The sequence below is a fragment of the Trichomycterus rosablanca genome, chromosome 17 (assembly GCF_030014385.1).
Source record: "Trichomycterus rosablanca isolate fTriRos1 chromosome 17, fTriRos1.hap1, whole genome shotgun sequence".
In the NCBI taxonomy this organism is placed as follows: Eukaryota; Metazoa; Chordata; class Actinopteri; order Siluriformes; family Trichomycteridae; genus Trichomycterus; species Trichomycterus rosablanca.
The window spans coordinates 29,378,455-29,400,248 of NC_086004.1; the positions used below are offsets into that span (position 1 = coordinate 29,378,455).

Below are 21,794 nucleotides of genomic sequence, written 5' to 3' on the forward strand. Positions count from 1 at the left end.
ATTAGCATTTCATAAACATTAATTTGTCCCAATCAGTAGCAAATATTTGGGTAAACGTTTTTTAACCTTCATTAGCCACATTACCTTGGTCAGGGTCGCTGTGGGTCTAGGGTTACACCCTAGACAGGGCACCGATCCATCGCAGGCCATCCCCGCCTCTCAGACATACTCGATCATGCCACTTCAGATGGTTTTGGACTGGGATGTCTGTTGTCCCTATAGTGTATGTACTGCACCAGATAAGTGTACCTAATAAAATGCTCCGTAAGTGTATATTTATAGTCCCAAACTCCAAATCATCAATAAACACACAGATGAAAGAGTTTCTATTCAAATGCAAATGCAGTTTTATATTAAAAGATAGCAAAGAGTAAATCACTGTCACACAACACGGCATGTTAGTATCGCAACGCAGAAAATACATTTACACAATTCATCATATTTACATCTAAGTGACACAACCGACCGCCGGAATCATAAATATTTCTTCGTTAACTTTACAACAGATACGTGTGAGCAATAAGAAAAGAGCACTCTGTTAAATAACTGGCATCGTTTACACACAAGAGAAAGTGGTTAAATAAAAACTCTCCAGTGAGTGACGTTAAAGGGATTGTTCAACATTTTGGTGATGACATACACAGACATACAGGAACTTGGGTCCCTGGTTTAAGCTTGAACTGTACAAGGTCACAACTGTAAGTCGCTTTAGGCTCAGTTACTTCTTTGTCTATTTAATTTCGATGTTTAATTCAGGACTTGTTCCGACTTTTTTAGAGACAGCAATTAAAGAAAATGTTTAAAAAAGACAAAGAAAGTCCATAAAACTAAATTATTAACTAACTTTAAGTTTAAAACAGGCCCTGTTCAAACGTCTGACGATTAAAAAAGGTGTCATTACACAAGTTGTCCACTAGAGGGCGAGAGAACGCCCTCAGGTGTTGCAATGAATTCTGTTAGCGATAAATTGTGCGACTCTAGATGTCGCTGTTTTACTGCTGTTCGTATTAACTAAGCCGCAGGTGAGCCGCAGGCGTTACACCGAATTCTGTCAGTAATGAACCTAATCAATGAAAATGTAAATTCTTCCACTGTTGTATTTAGAATAAAGATTAAAATCCAAATATTAACATTGAAATGTAATTTAATATATTCCAACACGAGTGTATCAATACGTTGAGAAATGATAACTTTTACTGCCAATGTCTTCATATTACCAACATAAAACTTAATAAAATGCCAATTTATTATCAAATTTAACATCAATTGTAAGTGACTAACAATGTTTGTGTGAAAGAATAAAAAAAAACACATTTATAAATATAAACAATATTTATACAAACACAATATTGAAAAAAAATAATCAATATTATTTTTAAACCCAAGATATAAATCTCAGTGGCGCCATCTGCTGGTCAGTAGACTGAACAGACAGGCTAATGACTGAAGGGCGGGGATGGGGGGGCAACCAAAACAGCTTAGTTATTGAGAGGTGGAATTGTTGTCACCGTGCTCTCACTGGTTTGCAGACCAGATCCGCTGTAGTGACCCGAAAATACGGGATCAGCCGAAAGAAAGAATAATAAATAAATATGCATATACTGTTCTTCTGCTTTTAATACTTAATTCCCCTGTATGTTCTGGCAACCTCAGTCGGCTGCATGACGCCTTAGATGGCTGAGAAGGGCGACAGGCTGACACACGCTGTGTGTACAGAAGACCACACTACTCTCTCTGTATTCTTCCCTATTCCATGTAAATACCTCAAACAGACTGTGGGAGTCGCTGTTGCAGCAACAAGGAGCTTAAACGAAAGTCAATCGTGATCGTTGAGAGACTCGAACCTGAGATGCGCTGGCGTACGACACGTCTGCTGCACCACACGAGCAAAATCCAGTATTAATATTAACCAGTTTTGCTAAAAAGCACCAGAATAAGTGTTTGTATGTGTTATACATATTGAAAATATTTTTGTCACCGGCGGATCAGAGTTTTATTTCGGAAGCCCTTCCTGACACGACCCTCCCTATTTATCCGGGCTTGGGACCGGCACTACAATGCACAGGTTTGTGCATCCTAGCAGCTGGTACCTATAGGACAATTCAGTGTCTCCAATTAGCCTGGCGCATGTTTTTGGACTGTGGGAGGAAACCGGAGCACCCGGAGGAAACCCACGCAGACACGGGGAGAACATGCAAACTCCACACAGAAAAGACCCGGATAGCCCCGCCTAGGACCTTCTTGCTGTGAGGCGACAGTGCTACCCACCGAGCCACCGTGCCGCCCTTTTATTAGCTGTAATATATAATATAAAATAATGAGGTCTCATTAAGCAAAAATATTTTACTACATTTAATTATTGCTAGTTGGTTTATAAACTTCAGAACGTCGCAGTTTAACGGTAATATGGATTTAATGTGTAAATGTTTATAAAAATGTTTATAATGTTGAATAAATGGTTATGTTCGGTGTAAGCCATGTGGCTGAATAAACATCACTGCCGACACCCTGTTACAGCACGTTTATACACCCTGAAGAACTTCCAAACGTATAAATATGACTTTTTATACAGCACAAACGCCAACAGTGCATCGTTTATTACAATAAAATAAAATAAACCACAAGCTCGTGTTTAATGAGGTCTAGAACACGATACAAATATTATTATTTTTCTCCCAAATGTTCCTGAAGCTGCTCGACTTTGTGTAATTAAATCAGCAAAATGTTTCCAATCCCTTTAACACGTTCATATAAAAAAAAGAAATAAAAATCAATCCCTTTGTACAAAAGAGAACTGTACAATAACTCAACACATTCACACAGACTCTGTACAACAAACCCTTTCAGTTCCATCGGCTGTTTATAATAATCATGTAAAAACTAGGCGTTCGTCATGACGTCACGATCGATCGAGCTGCCGAGCTCCAAACTACTGATTAAATTATTTACCTCCTCTGAGTGTGTGTGTGTGTGTGTGTGTGTGTGTGTGTGTTAGCAGCAAATCAGCGTCCTGCTGAGACTGTAGAAATACACTTCGGTTCAACTAAACGGCTACAAACGAACTGAAACCAGCGACTGAGTAAAACGATGAGTGGTCGTTACACCTCGTGATATCGACTCCAAACGCAGCGTAAAAACCAAACATAAATACAGCAACAGAAAACACGACAACCGTGACGATAATAATGAGGTTCGGCACCTTCACTTCATTCCCACAGCACTGATCACAACATCCACGTCAGAGCTGGAGAACATGCTAAAGATACGCTATATACCCAAAAGTATTCGGACGTCTGACCGTTCTAAAACAGAGTGACCTCTGTGAGATCTTTTCTGAGACGTGAGAAGTGTGTCTGTGGGAATTTGTGCCTATTCAGTCAATAGATGAGAGCATTTGTGTTGATGTTCCAGCTCATTCCAGTCAATACAGCAGTAGCTCAGCGGTTGAGGTACTGGACTAGTAATCAGAAGGTTGCAGGTTTAAGCCTCACTACTGCCACGTTGCCACTGTTGGGCCCCTGAGCAAGGCCCTTAACCCTCAATTGCTTAAACTGTACTCAGTCAGAACTGTACGTCACTTTGGATCAAAGCATCTTAAGCATAAATGCTGTGAGGACACAGTCATGCTGGATCGGACCAGAAAAGGTCCTTCCCTAAACTATTGCTGTGAAGTCAGAAGCATAATTTTCTTTATATAATTAATTTAGAAGGGGCGTCCCAATACTTTTGTCCATGTAGCGCGCCGGCGTCACGCTACGTTCCGCCGTCCTGAAACGTTTGGTAGAGGTGATGAATTCATCGCGATGACGTTCCGCGGCGGTTTCGTCCAGCTCTGATTCACAATGACATCACAACCATGAGAGAGATCATCAGTCCGAGACGGGAGATGAGGAAGGCGCTGTCCGCCGTCATTAACCGCGCGACGCCTAGCAGGACTTTAGCAGTCTGAGCACTTTATAATAAAGAAAAACGTTTATAAATAAAAGTTCATGAGTCATGACGATTCGTGACGTCTCGCTTCCGAGCATCAGAGGTGGGGGGGTGGGAGGGGTAGTGTATAGCGTGTTGTCCGCTCCGGCTGTTCCCGTTTAGCAAAACATTCAGCTGGTCGTGACGTCCTTTGCGTACCGAAGCTACTGGATGATTAGCCGGTGCTCTGTGTGTGTGTGTGTGCAGATGTATAAAGGTTTCGCTAACAGGCGTCTAAATTTAAAAGGGGCGGAGCTACAGGTACGGTCCATCAGCCAATCACAAACTTGAATACAAATCAGCGTATTTACCTATGTGATTATGTGATGAAACAGGTTACGCAGTATTAGCTGACACGTGACTAGACTTAGCTTTAATATTTGAATCGGTCCTAGACGGTCTGTAAGGTAGCCTGGAAGCAAACTCGGCTAGTCTAGCGGAAACGCAGTGCTGTATTAAGCTAGCAGGGGCTAAGAGCGCTGAAGAGACTGTTTTACGACAGGCTGGCAGGCTGACAGAAGATTAGCTAGCTGGCTAATCCTAGCAGCATCAAGATCATTGGTATTGGTTCTCAATGAATTCACAAAAGCTAGAGAGTACAATTGCGTAGATGCTAATCAGATAGCATGCTAGACAGATAACGTAATGTTAGCCAAGTTCACGGTTAGCTGTGTTTAGCCATGCCACTCATGTTAGCGCAAGAGTTGAGCGATAAAAAGCAAGTCCGGCAGGGTAGCTATTTAACGTCGGATAGCTAGCACTTCATGAAACGCTGCTAAGCTAACTCGCTAACCTTGCGGCAATGCTACATTCAGCCAGGATAATTACATACCTGATTGTTAGCTCGGCGAACTAACTGGCTAAGTGTTTAGCTAATAATAATAATAATAAACGCTAGTTGTGAGGTCACATGATGAAGTTTGCGATTGGTCGATTCGAAGTCGTGGTAATTAAGCACCGCCCTCACAGGTGCCAGTGTTGTGTACTCTGTGTGTGTGTGTGTGTGTGTGTGTGTGTGTGTTTCACACGTCACACTCAGTGGAGGGTTTGCGATTCGGGACCCAGCCCGTGTCGGGGAGCTCGCTGTGGCGTTTGGGCGTGGCCACCGGAGCCGTGTTGAGACTCGAGCACTCCGATTGGTCACCCTGAAGCAACTGTTCGGTCTCTGTGTCGTCCAGGGAGGCGGAGCTTGCCTGCAGGGAGGCGGAGCTAGCCTGTAAGGAGACGGTGTCGGTGCGCATGCAGGTCTTGAAAGTCCCGCCCCTGCACACCTTCAGCTGCTTCAGGTCCTCCCAGTAAAGCTCCTGCCCCGACAGGAGACACACCCCCTCCACGATCCGGATCTTCTCATTGGTGTAGCCGCCGTCCTGCGCGCGCACACACACACACACACACACACACACACACAAAGTGAAGTTTAGTAAAACATGATCCAGTCTAGAAAACGTGTGAGACTTCCATAAGACAACTCCACATCAGTGTTCCAAACTTAGTCATTTCCGAAGCCCCTGCCGCATGCATGACGCCCACTTGTGCACATGCTAGTAACACGCTACACTCTTTGTATTCCTCCACTGCTCACATCAGCGCCTCAACCTGACAGCAAAGAGCCTCCGTCCAGCCATCCCTCCCTCAGACACAGCCTTAAATAGTGCCGGATGAGGCAGCTTTGTTCAGCGTGAGTGTGAATCTGATCTGAATCTGCATCAGTGTGGAATAAGTGTCAGATCCAGGGTTAGAGCTCCACATGTATCTGTGTTTATCTGGATTCTCCTCCCTGTTTCACTTTTAAACTTGTGTTACAGCTCAAGCTTCTGAGAAACGGTGAGAATCAGAATCAGCTTCTCCCAGAGTCTAAAATGCTTCTGGTTGAAAATAAAGCTTAACGTGGTTTAATGTAGTAAAAGAAGGAGACAGGAGCACTAAACTTCTCTTCATTATTACTGCTCATAAGTTCCTCCACTAATCACATTCCTCACTCGCTGTTTTACTACAGTAAGTCACGCTAAATGTTGTTCGTACAACCTGGGTCGCTTTTACCGCCTCGTATCAAACAGTTCGTCTCATTGAAGGAGCTTTGAAAGGGTCAGCAAACTTGGTCACGGTTCAATCAGGTGATAGCGCACTGGACGGCTGCGGCACCCGTGCACGGCACAATTCGCCTCTAAAATGAAAACGAATGAAGCGTTCGGTAAAATCCGAAAACGTTAAGCTCCGAACTTGACGAATATCCAGCAAGAGTGGATGTGTTTAGTCTGAAAAATGAGCATGCATTGCTCCTAAAGTTCGATTATCTGCTCTGGTTGCTATGGTAATGTATATGTCTAATTACCTTGAGAAAACTGAGACAATAAAACAACGTCGTTACAATAATTAAAAATAAAATAAAAACAATCAGTTCTGTTACACGTCAGCATGAAACTTCAAACATCAAACAAAAGCAAACCAAACAATTCCAGAACATTATTATATCATTATTATTATTATTTATTAGTGTGTGCGCTAAACCTGTAGAGTTAAAGTTAAACATTTACATACGTTTATAAGGGACGTGTTCACTATATGGCCAAAAGTATGTGGACACATGACCATGAGCTTGTCAGACATCCCGTTCTACTGGGTGCCCCCACTTTTGGGACAGTGGTAACCTAGTGGGTAGAGCCTTGGGGCTATCAATCAGAAGATTGTCAGTTCAAATCCAGCCTCTGCTACACTGTTAGGCCCTTGAACAAGGCCCTTAACCCTGTCTGATAAAACACTCTGACCACAGCTTCCAAGCAAGCCGGGATATACGGGGACAAAAATGTAAATATTAATAATAATTAAAGGCGTTCGTCTTTTTATTCTTATTCTTCTACTTTGCAGACGTCACAGCCTATCTGTTCTGGGAAGTGCGTCTGTAGGAATTTGTGCCCTGTGAGGTCAGGCATTGATGCTGGACGAAAAGTTTTGGCCCCCAAGTGATGTTCTGATTTCGTCCTGAAAAGTTCGGCAGCGTTTAGATCAAGTTCCTTCACACCAGACTCATAACATCACGTCTTTATCAAGCTCATGCAGGCTAACTGGAGCAGGAAAGGGCCTTCCCCAAACTGTTGCCAAAATCAAAAGCACCTATCAGCAATGTGTGTGTCCACATACTTCTGGCCATACAGTGCATGTCATGAGACATGGGATTTTAATGATTTCTGCAACACATCATTCTTCTGTGACTGAATGATGAATGTGAAAAGCATGTGGGGTCAAAACACACAGACAGAAAACTTGGATCTGCTGACACATGTGAGCATGTCCACAGTCAAGCAAGCGCTACATTACCAAGGGTTAAAACAGTAGTCCCTGCTCAAAAATCTGTACTTGAAAACTTTCAGCTTATCAGCTTATTAGAGACGAGGAAAAGGTAGAAATGCGGGATAATTTATTGTCTGGCAACCCTTTAACTGATAGTGTTATGAAGCTTGCTCGACTGTGGTAAGTGACACCTGCAATTCAGCATCCAGATGGAACTTCTTTCAGCGTTAGGTGACAGTTTGGAATTCTTTCTCTGCCTTAGCCCTTAAACCACTGTTCCATGTTCAATGCTGTTTATTTGGGCACAGAGAAGTAGGAATGTGGAGAACATGCCACAAGACTTCTGACACTGTAAACATTCAGTCACAGAAGAAGGCGTATGTAAACATTTGACTTCAAGCACTGATTAATCACATCCATGCTCAAACCATTCCAAGCAGAGCTGCTCGCCGTGCGCAACATCTACCTTTGTGTGGTCGTGTTGGGGGGAATGAATGGATGGATCAGAAGATGAAGGGAGAGAGAGAGTTGTAGGGATGAGAGAGCTGCAGTGAGAGAACGTCAGTTAGGTGAACATCCACAATACCAACAATGAAAACCCCACCCCTTTCTCACAGCTGAGTCATATCCAATTCCCAACTAAGAATCTGGTGTTGCTTGGACAACCCGGTCTGATTGAGGAGAGCTGGATCACCACACGCAATCAGCGGCGCTTCTTATCACCTGCCAATTTTGGGTTCCTACAAAGAGCCGTAACGCGTACGAAGAGCCTGACAACACTCCCCCAACCCCCCCAAATCTGTAACCAGTGACGTGATTAAAAACAGACGCCGTCGTTCGTACCTCTTTTTTATATCGTAGCTGATTATAAATCGGCGGTTTCTGCGCCGCCTCGATTTTCACCTCCTGCGTGGACGTCCGGTACGAGGGGTTACTGTAGGTCAGGTTACTCACTCCAGGATCCGCAAACTTTGACTTCTTGTGCCTGAGATGAAGAATGTTTAAGGTTAAAAGTGCCATTTAACGTCACATGGAATCAAAACAGCTTAATGATAAACCTGCGTCCACAATTCTAAAACACGTTTGGACTGTATATTAATAGTAATAATATAAATTATTCTACTACTAATGATAATAAGTATATTAATAATAATAATAATGTTATATCCACTACTACTACTATTACTACTACTAATAATAATAATGCGAATAATAATATTAATAAAATTATTACATCTACTACTACTACGACTGACTAATAATAATGTCTACTACTACTTCTATTACTTCTAATCTTAATGATAATATTAATATTATATCTACTGCTTACAATAATAATTATAATAATAAAAATAATATTAATAATAATATCTACTACTACTACTTTTAATATTAATAATAATATTAATAATATTAATAACAATATAAATCTACTATAAAACTTACTACTACTAATAATACTTTATGTACTACTACCACTAATAACAATAATAATAATAGATTTTAAAATGTAGCAGCAGTAAAAGTATTTATTATTATTGTTTAAGCAAAGGTTATAATGAAAGTACAAAAGATCATAAATACATCATGTGGCCAAAAGTATGTGGACACCTGACCATGAGCTTGCTGGACATCGCATTATAAAAATCATAGAGAATAAAATATGTTGCTCCCCTTTGCCGCTACAACAGTCTGTACTCTTTTGGGAAAGCTGATGCAAAAATTCTGGGGTGCCTCTGTGGGAATTTGTACCCAATCAGTTAGAACTTTTTTTAATTTGTAAGGACTGGTTCCACGTTTCAATTTAAATAAGCTGTGTGATTACAAACGCTGCTTTGTGCACAGGGGGCGCAGACTTGCTGGAAGGGTCTACATACTTTAAGCCGTTTAGTGTACTATAAATAGATTGGAAACAGTAATAGTAGAAAATGTTTTTTTATTTATTAAGTTTTAAGCAAAGACTATAATAAGGGGAAAACAGAACAAAAAAAAAAGATGAATATATTTTATATTTATGTACAGCACGGTCTGTATCCTCACCTGTAAATGATGAAGACGATGATGACGATGAGAATGGCCAGCACGGTCAGCGCTCCCCCGATCACGTAGCTGACATGAAGTCCCTCTCCTGTTTCCAGAACAGACAGAATAAAAACAGACTGAGAAATAAAATCCTGCAGGTCACGTGACTCTCGTACGAATACGGCTCTATAAAAAAGTTTGTACCGTGAGGTGCGGACACGACGTTATTCTGAACACAACCTCCGCTCGTACAACTGAAACCACAACAACACAGAACATGCTCGGTGAATAATCACATCAGAACAGTGTGAAAAGAAACCTGAGGGATTCGGATATGACGTCAGAGACTCACTTGTGAGGAGGTCGGACCTGCTGAGGTTTATCCGTCGCCGCTTTTCGGCGTTTGTTGGGGGTCTGAGTGCTGGCGGTGGCTTTATCCTGAACAACAGGGACGTAACCTGGAACTGTAAGAGAACATGGAAAATAAATGCTAGACCAGAAATACAAGAAACTATACGGCCAAAAGTATTCGGACACCAGACCATGAGCTTGCTCATGTCCCATTTAAAAAAAACACAAGTGGTATTAAAACAGAGTGACCTCTGTGTGATCTTTTTAACTACTGTAGAACAACAGCCGCTCTTCTGAGAGGGTTTCTCACAAGAAACATTGATGACATTGATGTTCCAGTTCATTCCAAAGTCTAAAGCTCTGTGTAGGAAGCTTTATAGAGCTTGCTTTGTCATACTGGAATTGAACAGGAAAAAGCCTTCCCTAAACTGTTCCTACAAGTTGGAGGCATATGATTTACTTATATAACTGATTTATGGCTGGAATACATGAATAAAAAAATTAGCAATCAGTGTCCCAATAGTTTTGTTCGTATAGTGTAAGCAGCGTGTGCTAGACTCACTGGTGGAGCACGGTCGGTCGTCAGGTTCGTCCGGACAAGCACATACAAAGGTGTTGGTTTTGGCAAAGCAAAGGTGGGTGCATCCGCCATTGTTCACCCCGCAGTGATTCGTTCCTAGCCGGAGAGAGAAAACAATAAAACGATAAATACAGTATTAATAAACGTAATCGAATCGAATGGACTGTAAATAAATCATGTAGTCAAGTCAAGGCAAGTCACATTTATTTATATAGCGCTTTTTACAATAGACATTGTCTCAAAGCAACTTTACAAAATCCAGGACCAACAGATACAAAAACCCCTGTTGAGCAAGCCGAGGGCGACAGTGGCAAGGAAAAACTGAGGAAGAAACCTTGAGAGAAACCAGACTCAGCAGGGCCCGTCCTTCTTGGGTGATGAAGAAACTTTTACAATTATTATTACAATTATTGAAACCAAATAAAAGTCTAACAATAAATAATAACAATAATAAATACACTATATTGCCAAAAGTATTCGCTCGTCTGCCTTCACACGCATATGAACTTGAGTGACGTCCCATTCTTAATCCATAGGGTTTAATATGATGTGGGCCCACCCTTTGCCGCTATAACAGATTCACCTCTTCTGGGAAGGCTAACCACAAGGTTTAGGAGTGTGTTTATGGGAATTTTTGACCATTCTGCAAAGATTGACTCTCAGAAAGTTGGCGACCTCTGCGCACTATGCTCTGTCATTTTACGTGGCCTAACACTTCGTGGCTGAGTTGCTGTCGTTCCCAATCGCTTCCACTTTGTTATAATAGCACTGACAGTCGACTGTGGAATATTTAGTAGTGAGGAAATTTCACGACTGGACTTGTTGCACAGGTGGCATCACGGTACCACGCTGGAATTCACTGAGCTCCTGAGAGCGACCCGTTCTTTTACTAATGTGTGTAGAAGCAGTCTGCATGCCGAGGTGCTCGGTTTTATACACCTGTGACCATGGGAGTGATCAGAACATCTAAATTCAATGATTTGGATGGGTGAGTGAATATTTTTGTCAATATAGTGTATAACTTTTTCTGATTACACGCCGGTTTGTGGCTATTTATTTATTTATTTATTATTAAACTTCCATTTGCTTTTACTGGCGATTTGTATTTGGCGCCACCTGATGGTTGAGCACAGAACTGCACGACATTACACATTATTTTGTGCCACCCGTACCACCTTAAATCTGTGATTACTTCTGCAATTGAGTAAAACAAAATGCTCCAGCTAAATACATAAGACAGCAAAACACTTGTTGGACTTCTTAATATATAAACAAAAGCCGCCACTCCCACTCCAAAGATGTTTATTTATTTAATAATAATAAAATTCTCTCTGTACGCTCTGCCTACTTCATCTACATCACAGCATTTATGACTTTACGCAAGGCCAACACGCCAAGGGTCTGTTCTGTTCTTTTCAACCCACAATGCCAACTAGCATGAAGATCTGAATTAAAACTTACTTTAACAACATAATAATGTCATCTTACTAATGCAAAATCTTACAAATGATTATTATTATCCATATTATGATTTATAGTCTGAAGAGTCAGTGACCACAGCGCCCGGACCGGCTCTACTCACCAGTCTGGCGGTTTGGCGAGATCACTATGATGTCCATCAGCCCCTCAACGTTGGCGAGGACGGTCTCTTTATTCCTCCCGGTATATTTATCCACCCTCTGGATGGATTTGGTTTGCCAGTCGGTCCAGTAGATCCAGCGGTCTTGCTGTGAGATGCGGGAGAAACGAGTTAGAGGAGAGTAAGCCGGCCTCGGCTGGACATGGAGGAGATGGAGGGAGGAGTGAAGAACAGAAAAAAAAGAGACGGGGAGAAAAATGAGGGTCAGAGGAGGAGGGGTGCGGAACGAGGGGGGCAGTATTAAAACCAGGGGTGAAAGTGAGAAAGAAGGAGGGCTGATGAGTGAGTGAGTGAAGGAGTGAGTAGGAGAACGAGTCGGGGAGTGAGTGGGTGGTTACAGGGTGAGGGATTTGGTACCTGCGTGAGAGCAAACGGGTGAGACACGGGCGAGACGAGAACTTGACGCAGTTTGCCATTCAGGTCCGAACTTTCGATGCGGTCCAGATGGGCGTCGACCCAAAAAATCCTACACACACACACAGATATTTTTATCTTCGTGATATTTGTGGTGTCCCACAAGGCTCTGTTCTGGACCTATTTGTGGCTGATTGAAGTAAATTTTAATTATGATGCTTGATCTTTAATATCCTATAATTCCCCAATTATTCCAGCACAACCCCTCCTCCATTTGCAGCTATAACAGGCTTTACTCTGTTCCATTAGATTTACATTAACAGCATTTATTAAACACTTTTATATAAAGCGACAACGTACAGTTGGGCAGTTGTAGCCTAGTGGTTAAGGTACTGGACTAGTAATCAAAAGGTCGCTGGTTCAAGCCCCACCACTGACAGGTTGCCACTGTTGGGCCCTTGCTTAGACAGTATAATGCAAACGTACAATTTTGAATGAATACAATCCAAGCAACTGATGTCCGGGGACCAATAGTGGGAACCTGGCAGAAGTGGGACTTAAACCAGCAACCTTCTGATTACTAGACCAGAACATTATCCGCTGATCTTGATTTTTAAATGTGTTTGAAGGAATTTGTGCCCAATTAAGCATTAAATAAGCATTTGTGATCTGCATTCTGATGCCGCAGCGGCCTAAAGTTCTAACACGCCACTGCGGAGTGCCAGAACCCGGGCTTCCAACACCACCGGGCTTCAACACAAACACAACTGGGTGTGTTTGACAGAGGGGGGGTCAGATGGCGTCTCTAGGAGCTTAGCACAGTGGCGTGTCGGAGGGGTCGTGCGGGTATCCGGCTCTCTTTGATCTGATCGAGAATTATGTAAGAGGCGCATTTACAATCTTGAACTGGATATGACGATGTTGGATAAAAAGATCTGGATAATTGAATAATGATTGAATATTTAAGGGTCTTCCCCAAACTGTTGTGACAAAGTAGGAATTGCATTTGGGGTATTGAGGGGTATTGAGATAAAAACACGTGTCTGGGTTGCTGTAGAAGATAAACCTGACTGACTACTGACACACCTATATGAGTCTCACCACTAGGTGGCAGGATACACACATTTACCACAGACCATTAATCCACAGATCAAACGGTACCTGTTTTATACAAAAATAAAAAAATAATTAATAATAATTAATAAAATCTCACTGAATTCTTACCTGCGAGTGTCGTAATCCAGCGTGAGTCCGTTCGGCCAGCCGAGATCTGTGTTGATCAAAACTTTCCGGTCCGAACCGTCCAGATGAGCGCGCTCGATTTTGGCGATGTGACCCCAGTCTGTCCAGAACAGAAACCTAGAGAGAAAGTCGATAAGAGATTAGTCAGTACAAGACCTGGGTTCAACCCCCAGCTGGGTTCAGGCCCCATCGCTTTATATGACGGTTTGGCATGTTCTCCTCTAATCACACAAAGTTCCTCAGCGCACTTAGATTTTAACTAGAGGTTTCACCACTAGGTGGCGTCGTTAATGCTTCATCTCTTGTGGGCTCAGAGGGAGGCACTACAGGCCAAAAGTGTATGGACACCGGAACATGCTGAAATCAGAGATCTGTGTCATGTTTCCATACAGACCCAGGCGCAGTGCCCATCATTCAAAAGAACCAGTGCAGTAAGGATAGGGGTCCTTCAAGGGGAACCACACTATATGGCCAAAAGTATTTGGACACCTGACCATGAGCCTGACCAGGTCACTCTATAGAGTGGCCTCTATGTGACCTGTTTAGCTAGAACAACAGCCACTCTTTTGAGAAGGCTTCTCATGAAACTTTGGAGTATGTCTGTAGGAATTTGTGCCCATTCAGTCAATTTGTACGACGTTCTTTTGTTGGCTAAACACTTCAGTCTGCCAACTATAGGGGTCACTTATACATCAGTCTATTTTTTTCAGTCTCACCCTTTGCTGGGGAAGACGGCGATGGCTCTCGGCTCATCCAGGCTGTTGTTGATGAGAATTTTTCTCGCCGATCCGTCCAGTCTGGAAACCTCGATGGTGTTACGCCCAGTATCGGTCCAGTACATGTTTCTGGCCACCCAGTCCACGGCCAGACCGTCTGTGGTCTTCAAGCCTTGACTGATCACCGTCTCCATCCCGGTGCCATCCAGATTCACTCGCCTGTAGAATAAAAACAGCACGTTAAATCCAAACGTCTTTCATGTGGAAAGAAACCTGACTGGAAGAGCGGATGACTGTATTTCACCTTCATGCACAGTGAGGAGGATGGTTAGAGTGGCAAAATATTCTCCAAGAACACGGAAACATTCTCTTCTATTTCATCAAAACTCTGGTTTGGGAAGTGCTTATAATTTGGATATGTATCTGTGGGAATTTGTGCCCATCAATTCAGTAGAGTTTAGGCACTGATGTTAAAAGGTGAGGCCTTCCAACATCCCAAATGTGTTGAGTTCAATTAAGTGTTCATGTCTTTTTAGAGCTTGTTTTGTGCTCGGGGTGTATTCATGCTAAAGGAGAAAGAAAGGGGACTTCCCTAAACTGTTGCCACAATGTTAAAGGCATGTCATTTTCCATATATCATTTGTATACACCTGTTAGTAATAGATGTGGCAGAAAAATCAATTCAATCAGAAAAAAGTTCACATATTTTTGACTGTACAGTGAATATTTGGGGAAGTGAATATGACTAAAACATTTCCACTAATAATAATTTGTATTTTCACAGACCTGATGACGTCGAGAGAAACGTCGGTGTAGTAGAGTTTGCCCTGCACGCTGTCGTAGTCCAGCGAGATGACGTTGTGCAGCTCGGGGACGTGCACGTGGACGTCCGTGTGGTCGCCGGTGTCCAGAGATATGCGCCGGACGCTGACGCGGTTCGAAAACAGCAGGTACGACTCCGGGGTGTCGTCGCACGACCGGTCGTCGCTCTTCAGAACCACGCCGGTGGGACAGGCGCACGACGTGCCGTTAGGGCGGGGCAGACACAGGTGAGTACAGCCGCCGTTGTTCCGACCGCAGCGGTTGAAACCTGGAAGAGTTTCAGACGTCACTGATCTGAGCCGTACAAGAATTTATCATCAATGATCAGGACCTGTCGTACCCAGCGGTCTGTCTCGGTCCACCGCCTGGATGTCCATCAGGCCGGGCAGGTTGGACCGGACGGTGATGATGTTCTCTCCGGTGGTTTTGTCGGCTCTCTGGATGCTGCGGCTCTGCCAGTCGGTCCAGTAGATGTGCGGCCCCAGCAGGGTCAGACCGTAAGGGTGCTGCACCGGCGTGATCAACGTCCTCCGGTTCGATCCGTTCAGATCCGCCGCTTCGATACGCTGGAAGATAAAAAATACACTCGAGTCAAAAGTATGTGGATTTAATTCTAATGATTAAATTCAGCTGTTTCTGACACATCCATTGCTACAGCAACAGTTTGGGGAAGTCCCTTTTCTTTTTCTTTCAGCATGATTACACCCAAGCACAAAGGTTCGACCAGTCCTCATAGTGCTACACAGAGCCCTGGTGAACACTCAACCCGACTCAACACTTTCGTGATGTCGGAAGGCCTCCTTTTCAAACGTCAAGGCCTGTCCTGACCGAATCTACTGACTGAACGGGCACAAATTCCCACAGACAAACTCCAAAGTCTGCTGTGGGTCCGGTTCTACCGGGAAAAACACCAGGCGCAAGCCAGGTCAACCTCAGAACAGCTCAACAGCTCTGGGATGAACCGGAACACCAACCAATATCAGCGCCCAGCCATACAGATGTGGACAACTTCTGGCTGAATGGGCACAAATTCCCACAGATGTACTTCAAAGTCTTGTTCTAGCTGATAAGCTCACGTAGAGGTCGACTCTATTTCGATACTGTTCGTTTTGGTAATGGATCAGCTGTCCAAATACTTATATTTTATATTTTTTAAACAAACATGAATATAAATCGATGCCCGATGCGACAGACCTCAGTGTGGGCGTCGGCCCAGAGCAGTTGCGATCCGGCCTTGTCTATGGCGAGTCCGTTGGGCCAGCCCAGATTGTTACTGATCAGAACCACGCGGTCCGTCCCGTCCATCGCTGCCCGCTCCAGTTTGGCATGTTCTCCCCAATCCGTCCAGTACATGTTGCTAAAACACCAAGGTTAAAAATTTAAACACACACACACACAAATCCGGTTTAAACATTCAACAAGGAATCAAACCAGGACAAAAGTATTGGGACGACGCTTTGGACTTGGAGTTAAGGGTCTTACTCAAAGGCCCCACAGTGACAACCTGGCAGTGATGGGGTTTGAACCAGCCATCTTCTGATTACTAGTCCAGTATCTTCCCCGCTAGGCTACAACTGAATTATGTGTTTCAGCCACGACAGTTGCTAAGAGGTGTGATAGATCAATTCATCAATGTGGCAACAGTGTAGGGAAGGCCCTTTCCCGTTCTGTTCCAGCATGAAAACAGCTCTGGAATAAACCAGAGTGCCCAGCCATACACATGCTGTCATCTTTTGACTGAATGGGCACAAATTCCCACAGTAATACTTGTGAGAAACTTCTCAGAAGAGTGTCTGTTGTTCTAGCTGAACAGATCACACAGAGGTCACTGTTTTAACACCACTTGGTTTTTTTTTTTTAAATGGGTCATGGTCCGGTGTCCAAATACTTCTGTCCACATAGTGTTGAAATTGCCGTAGTTACCCCATCTCATGGTAGAGGGCGATGGCGCGTGGACTGTCCAGATTTCTCCACACCAGAACTTTCCTCATGGAGCCGTTCAGATTGGCCACTTCGATACGGTTGGTTCCGGTATCGGTCCAGTAGATTTTCCTTCCCACTGAGTCCACGGCTAAACCATCGGTCGTCATCAAACCTGAACATGGGAGTGAACAATCTCATCAACTGAAGACCCCATAGTGCTGGGCATCACCCAGACTACCAGCTGTACCATCATGCCATCCACATAAAACCGCTTATGTAACGTCTGACGGTTCATTTTGGGAGGCACGGTGGCGCTGTGGGTAGTGCTGTCGTCTCACAGCAAGAAGGTCCCAGGTGGTCATTTCTGTGTGGAGTTTGCATGTTCTCCCTGTGTCCGTGTGGGTTTCCTCCGTGTGCTCCGGTTTCCTCCCACAGTCCAAAGACGTGCAGTCAGGTTATTTGGAGCTACTACATTTACCCTAGGTGTGTGTGCCCTGTGATGTACTGGTGATCTATGAATCGGACCCACTGCAACCCTGACCAGGATAAACTGGTAGTAAAGCAGACAATAAATGAATATTTGTCATTCCAGTTTTATGTTTTATCACCATTTTATCCTGGTCAGGGTCACAGTGGACCTAGTCTCTATATATTTACAGGGCGTGATGCCGTAACACACCCTCAGACACAGCCAATCATGTCTGTATGTCGACAGCACCGCTAGGGATTCGAACCCTGGATCCCTGCAGTCCTGGGCAAGCGCAATTTTTGAACACTGAGCCTCGGATCCTGAAATGAGACGTTTGTCGTTTACCAGACGGTTAATTCAGGCTCTTGTCAGCAACAATCTTCACAATCTGGAGCTGCTAATTAGCCGAACTAGCCGACCGTATGGTTTTGTGATATAAATAAAATAAACGCTCGTGTTTATTCTCATTTTTTTCCAACCCTCCCTCCTTTTCTTCTAATTAACTCGCATCCAAGCACTGATTTTTCTACCGAGGAATCTGATTTGATTTGTGTAAGATGAAGAACGCGCTAAAATAAAGCCTGAGCGTCGTACCAGTAGAAACGACTTCCTCGTGCGCCGAGCCGTTGATATACGCCCGGCTGATCTTCTTCAGGGTGCTGTCGGACCAGTAAACCTTACCTGTAAACACAGAAACATACACCGATGAGCCAAAACATTAGAACCAGCCTCAAAATGTGCATGACGAGGCCTATTTCAAGCTGAGAGATCTATTAGATGTTGACCTGATGGGGCAAAAAGACCTGAGGGACTTTGATCAGGACCAGATTGTTATGGCTAGACAACTGGGTTGAAGTATCTCCAGAAAAGCATTTATGTCACAGGTTGCTGGGCGGCCAAGGCTCATTGGTGCCTCATTGATGAAGGCATGGCATCTGGTACAGACCACCAGAAGCCAGTTGAGGTGCCTGTGCTACCACTTGTCCACCACTAAGGCACCCTTGATGGGCAGGCATCATCGAAACTGGACACCGGAGCAACAGAAGCCAGTCAAAGTGCCCGCGCTACCTCCTGTCCACCGCTAAGGCACCCTTAATGGGCAGGCATTGTGGAACTGGACGTTGGAGCAACAGAAGGCCGACTGGCACCACAAGTCCTGTTTTGTACCAGGACACACTAGGGCTGTGCAGAATATTGCAAATATCGATATATTCTTCTTTTTCGGTGTACACCATGTCAATTTAGGTGAACGCTGTGACTAAATAAAAATACTAAACATTTAATCATTTGGAAAAATGAGTAAAAAGTCTGGTACCCTCTCTGGGATCCACTCCGATGGCGATGGTGTTCTTCATGGATCCATTAACAGCCAGAACCACGTCAGCATAATACGGGATGTCCAGAGAAACCATCCGTATGTCCGTCCTCCTCGCAAAGATCAGAAAACTGTTCATTCCTGCAGAGAAGAAAATAAATAATCAAGAATATTAATTAACACAACGCAAATACAAAAGTATTGGGACACCATGTTATTTTTAAAATAATGTGTTTCACCCACAACAATTGCACTGTGTAATAAATGATTTATATAAAAAGGATTTTTTTTTTAAACATTATATGTATATATAAAAGAAATAATATGCTTCTGACTTTGCAGCAACAGTTTAGGGAAGGCCCTTTCCTGTTCTGTTCCAGCAAGACTGTACCCCTGTACACAAAGCGAGCTCTATATAAAGACATCCTGAGTCCTGACCTTAACCAAACTCAAAAGCTTTGGAACGAACTGGAACGTCGACTGAGACTTTCTTGACCGACATCAGTGCCCAGCCTTACAAATGCTGCCTTCTTTTAACAGTGGGCACAAATTCCCAAAATAAATAAATAGTAAATTGGGTGGTGAAGCAGTAAAATGTGCAAGCCCACCAGTGCTGAGATCTCAAGCTTTCAAGTTTAAATCTCAGCTCTGCTACCAGTCGGCCGAGCACCTACACAGAGACACACAGACGGCAGTGCCAGGCTCTCAGCACATTATACTGCGCTTTTGAGACCTCATCCCTAGCAGGTGAAAAAAATCGATCAGTGGTGCGTGTGCCGAAAACGTGACAGTCTCGGCCCTCTTCTATCTGGTAATGGGGTATGGGGGTGGCAGCAGTGGCGAGAAAGACAAACTCCAATTGACCACGACTGTACTGGGTGGAAAAAAGGGGGAAACCCAAATTTAAAAAAATAATTAGACTAGCCGAGAGCGAGACAGCTCACCCGAAGCAGGCTGGCAGATGAAAGAGCAGTGCGAGACAGTGATTGATATTTCGGATGAAAGACGGGGGTTAAAGGAACTCTTCTGCGTATCACGTTTCAAAGCGAATCCGTCGGCTTTAGAGACTCGGACTGAAACGTGAACATGACTGATGCAGAGCATCAGATACATCGGTGAGTCCTCAGGTCATTTCATTATCATTACATTACACATGACGGTCAGGAAGAGCAGAATTAATCCATAAAATAAATCGTTTAATCAGTCTAATCAGGAGAGCTACCAGTCTAGTAATCACAAGGTTGTCGGTTCAAGCCCTACCGATGTGGCTGGGCATTGCCATTGTGTGATATTCCAACAAAATTGTAAGTAGCTTTGTAATAAAAGTAATACAATTATTAGATATCAACAAATACAGCAGCACTGATGATGTATTAAATGTTCTTTAGGAAAACCACAGGTAGAAATTTACTGCCATCAACATTCTGTGGGGCAGTGGTAGCTCAGCAATTAAAGTACAGGACTAGTAACTGGAAGGTCACTGGTTCAAGCCCCACATCTGCCAGGTTGCCACTGTTGGACCCTTGAGCAAGGCCCTTGACCCTCGATTGCTTGCAATGTGTACTGCCTCAATCGTAAGTCGCTTTGGATAAAGCGTTTCTAAATGCTGAAAATGTAAAACACTGTCATGAGCACCTGTTATTAAATTGCTGTATTATTATATCACTATAGATGTGCTCGGGTGGCACACTGTTTACTTTATTTATTACAGTAAACAATAATTGCCCGTGCAGACACCCGGCCGGCAGACAAGATCACCGTGATTCAAACCCCGGATCCCCGGATCTCAGCGCCAGCCGAGCGCCCAGTCTATAATCAAAGGAAACTGACTAAAGATGTACGGAATAATTAAATAAACACATTTTTACCAGGGGTGCAGGTCTTTCCATCCACCTGTAGGTTTATTCCGGTAGGACAGGCGCAGCTCGAACCTTTGGGAGCAGGAGCTAATAAACACAGATGACTGCAGCCGCCGTTATTCACCAAACACGCCGTCTGGACTACAGCGGAGAAAAAACAAAGCAAGACATTTTGTAAATGATTAAACTCAAGACTGGTTTATCTCAACATCTCAAACACTTTTCTATTTGACCTTTGTGTGACCCAGGTAAAAGACTACCGAAACTTTATATGGGGAAGTCCGATCATTTTCTGCCCCAAAGCCGCCAGATCATTTTCATTGAGCTTTAGTCCTGAGCACGGAGCCGCATTCCTCTCATCCGCACAGCCGTGAGGAAGGGAATCACAGCACACATCTGAATAAAGGAGCGCACTGATACACCCTTCCCAAAACTGACAGAGACGGTGTGCATTTCACTGGCCAGTGGCAAAAACACTCCGGATTTAGAGTGCTGAAAGGAAACGGTGTCTATAAATGGAAAGTCTGAGGTGTGTTGTGGGGTGTTTGGTAATAAATAAATAATACACACGCTGCGTTCCTGTCTTACCAAGGCGACTATACAAAAAAGCAGAATATATGGAGAGCCCAAGATTCACAGGACTATGTTGAGTCCAATATATTCATATATTCCTGGCGCTGTCAGTTCTCTGGGGTCTTCTCAAGGTTTTAAGTTGTTAGGGTCCCACATTCCTATTGTGCTATTCACTGAGGGTCTGATACTCTCAGACTGCTACACTCACACACAGGGTCCTACACTCTCACCCAGAGTCAAATAATCATTAATCAGGGTCCTACAGTCACACCCACTGTCCTATACTCACTTGCTGTCGGGGTCTTACACTCGCTTTTAGGATCCTACACTCGCTCTCAGCGTCCTACATACGCTTCCAGGGTCCTATTCTTGCTCTTAGTGTCCTAACACTCGCTCTCAGAGTCATATACTTACTTATTAGGGCCCTACACTCACACGCAGGGTCTTACACCTGCTCTCGGGGTCCTGCACTCACTCTCCGGGTCCTACACTCGCTCTCAGAGTCATATAATCAGTAATCAGGGTTTTACACTCACACCCAGGGTCCTACACTTGCTCTCAGAGCCATATAATCACTAATCAAGGTCCTACACTCGCTCTTGGGGTCCTACACTCATTCTTAGAGTCATATAATCAGTAATCAGGGTTTTACACTCACACCCAGGGTCCTAC

The 21,794-nt window shown here is 43.8% G+C and overlaps 1 protein-coding gene across 3 annotated transcripts in view; it reads right to left on the reverse strand.

Annotated features, from left to right (window-relative positions):
- Positions 1–323: 323 nt before the first annotated feature.
- lrp4 (low density lipoprotein receptor-related protein 4) overlaps positions 324–21,794 on the reverse strand; it is a 93,510-nt gene continuing 72,039 nt past the window's right edge. The window contains exons 22-39 of one of the 3 annotated variants that reach the window (XM_063013493.1): positions 20,559–20,690; positions 18,691–18,831; positions 17,970–18,056; positions 16,907–17,078; positions 16,178–16,340; positions 15,324–15,549; positions 14,948–15,251; positions 14,162–14,380; positions 13,428–13,562; positions 12,207–12,315; positions 11,793–11,985; positions 10,193–10,306; positions 9,632–9,743; positions 9,484–9,533; positions 9,298–9,385; positions 8,101–8,242; positions 7,724–7,802; positions 5,263–5,336 (exon numbers count right to left, since the gene is read on the reverse strand). In XM_063013493.1, coding sequence (XP_062869563.1) covers positions 7,761–7,802; positions 8,101–8,242; positions 9,298–9,385; positions 9,484–9,533; positions 9,632–9,743; positions 10,193–10,306; positions 11,793–11,985; positions 12,207–12,315; positions 13,428–13,562; positions 14,162–14,380; positions 14,948–15,251; positions 15,324–15,549; positions 16,178–16,340; positions 16,907–17,078; positions 17,970–18,056; positions 18,691–18,831; positions 20,559–20,690 — 2,429 coding nt within the window. In that variant the 3' untranslated portion in view covers positions 5,263–5,336; positions 7,724–7,760. Of the gene's footprint in view, positions 5,337–7,723; positions 7,803–8,100; positions 8,243–9,297; positions 9,386–9,483; positions 9,534–9,631; positions 9,744–10,192; positions 10,307–11,792; positions 11,986–12,206; positions 12,316–13,427; positions 13,563–14,161; positions 14,381–14,947; positions 15,252–15,323; positions 15,550–16,177; positions 16,341–16,906; positions 17,079–17,969; positions 18,057–18,690; positions 18,832–20,558; positions 20,691–21,794 lie in introns of all 3 variants that reach the window. The other 2 variants (XM_063013492.1, XM_063013491.1) reach the window with 2 other exon arrangements.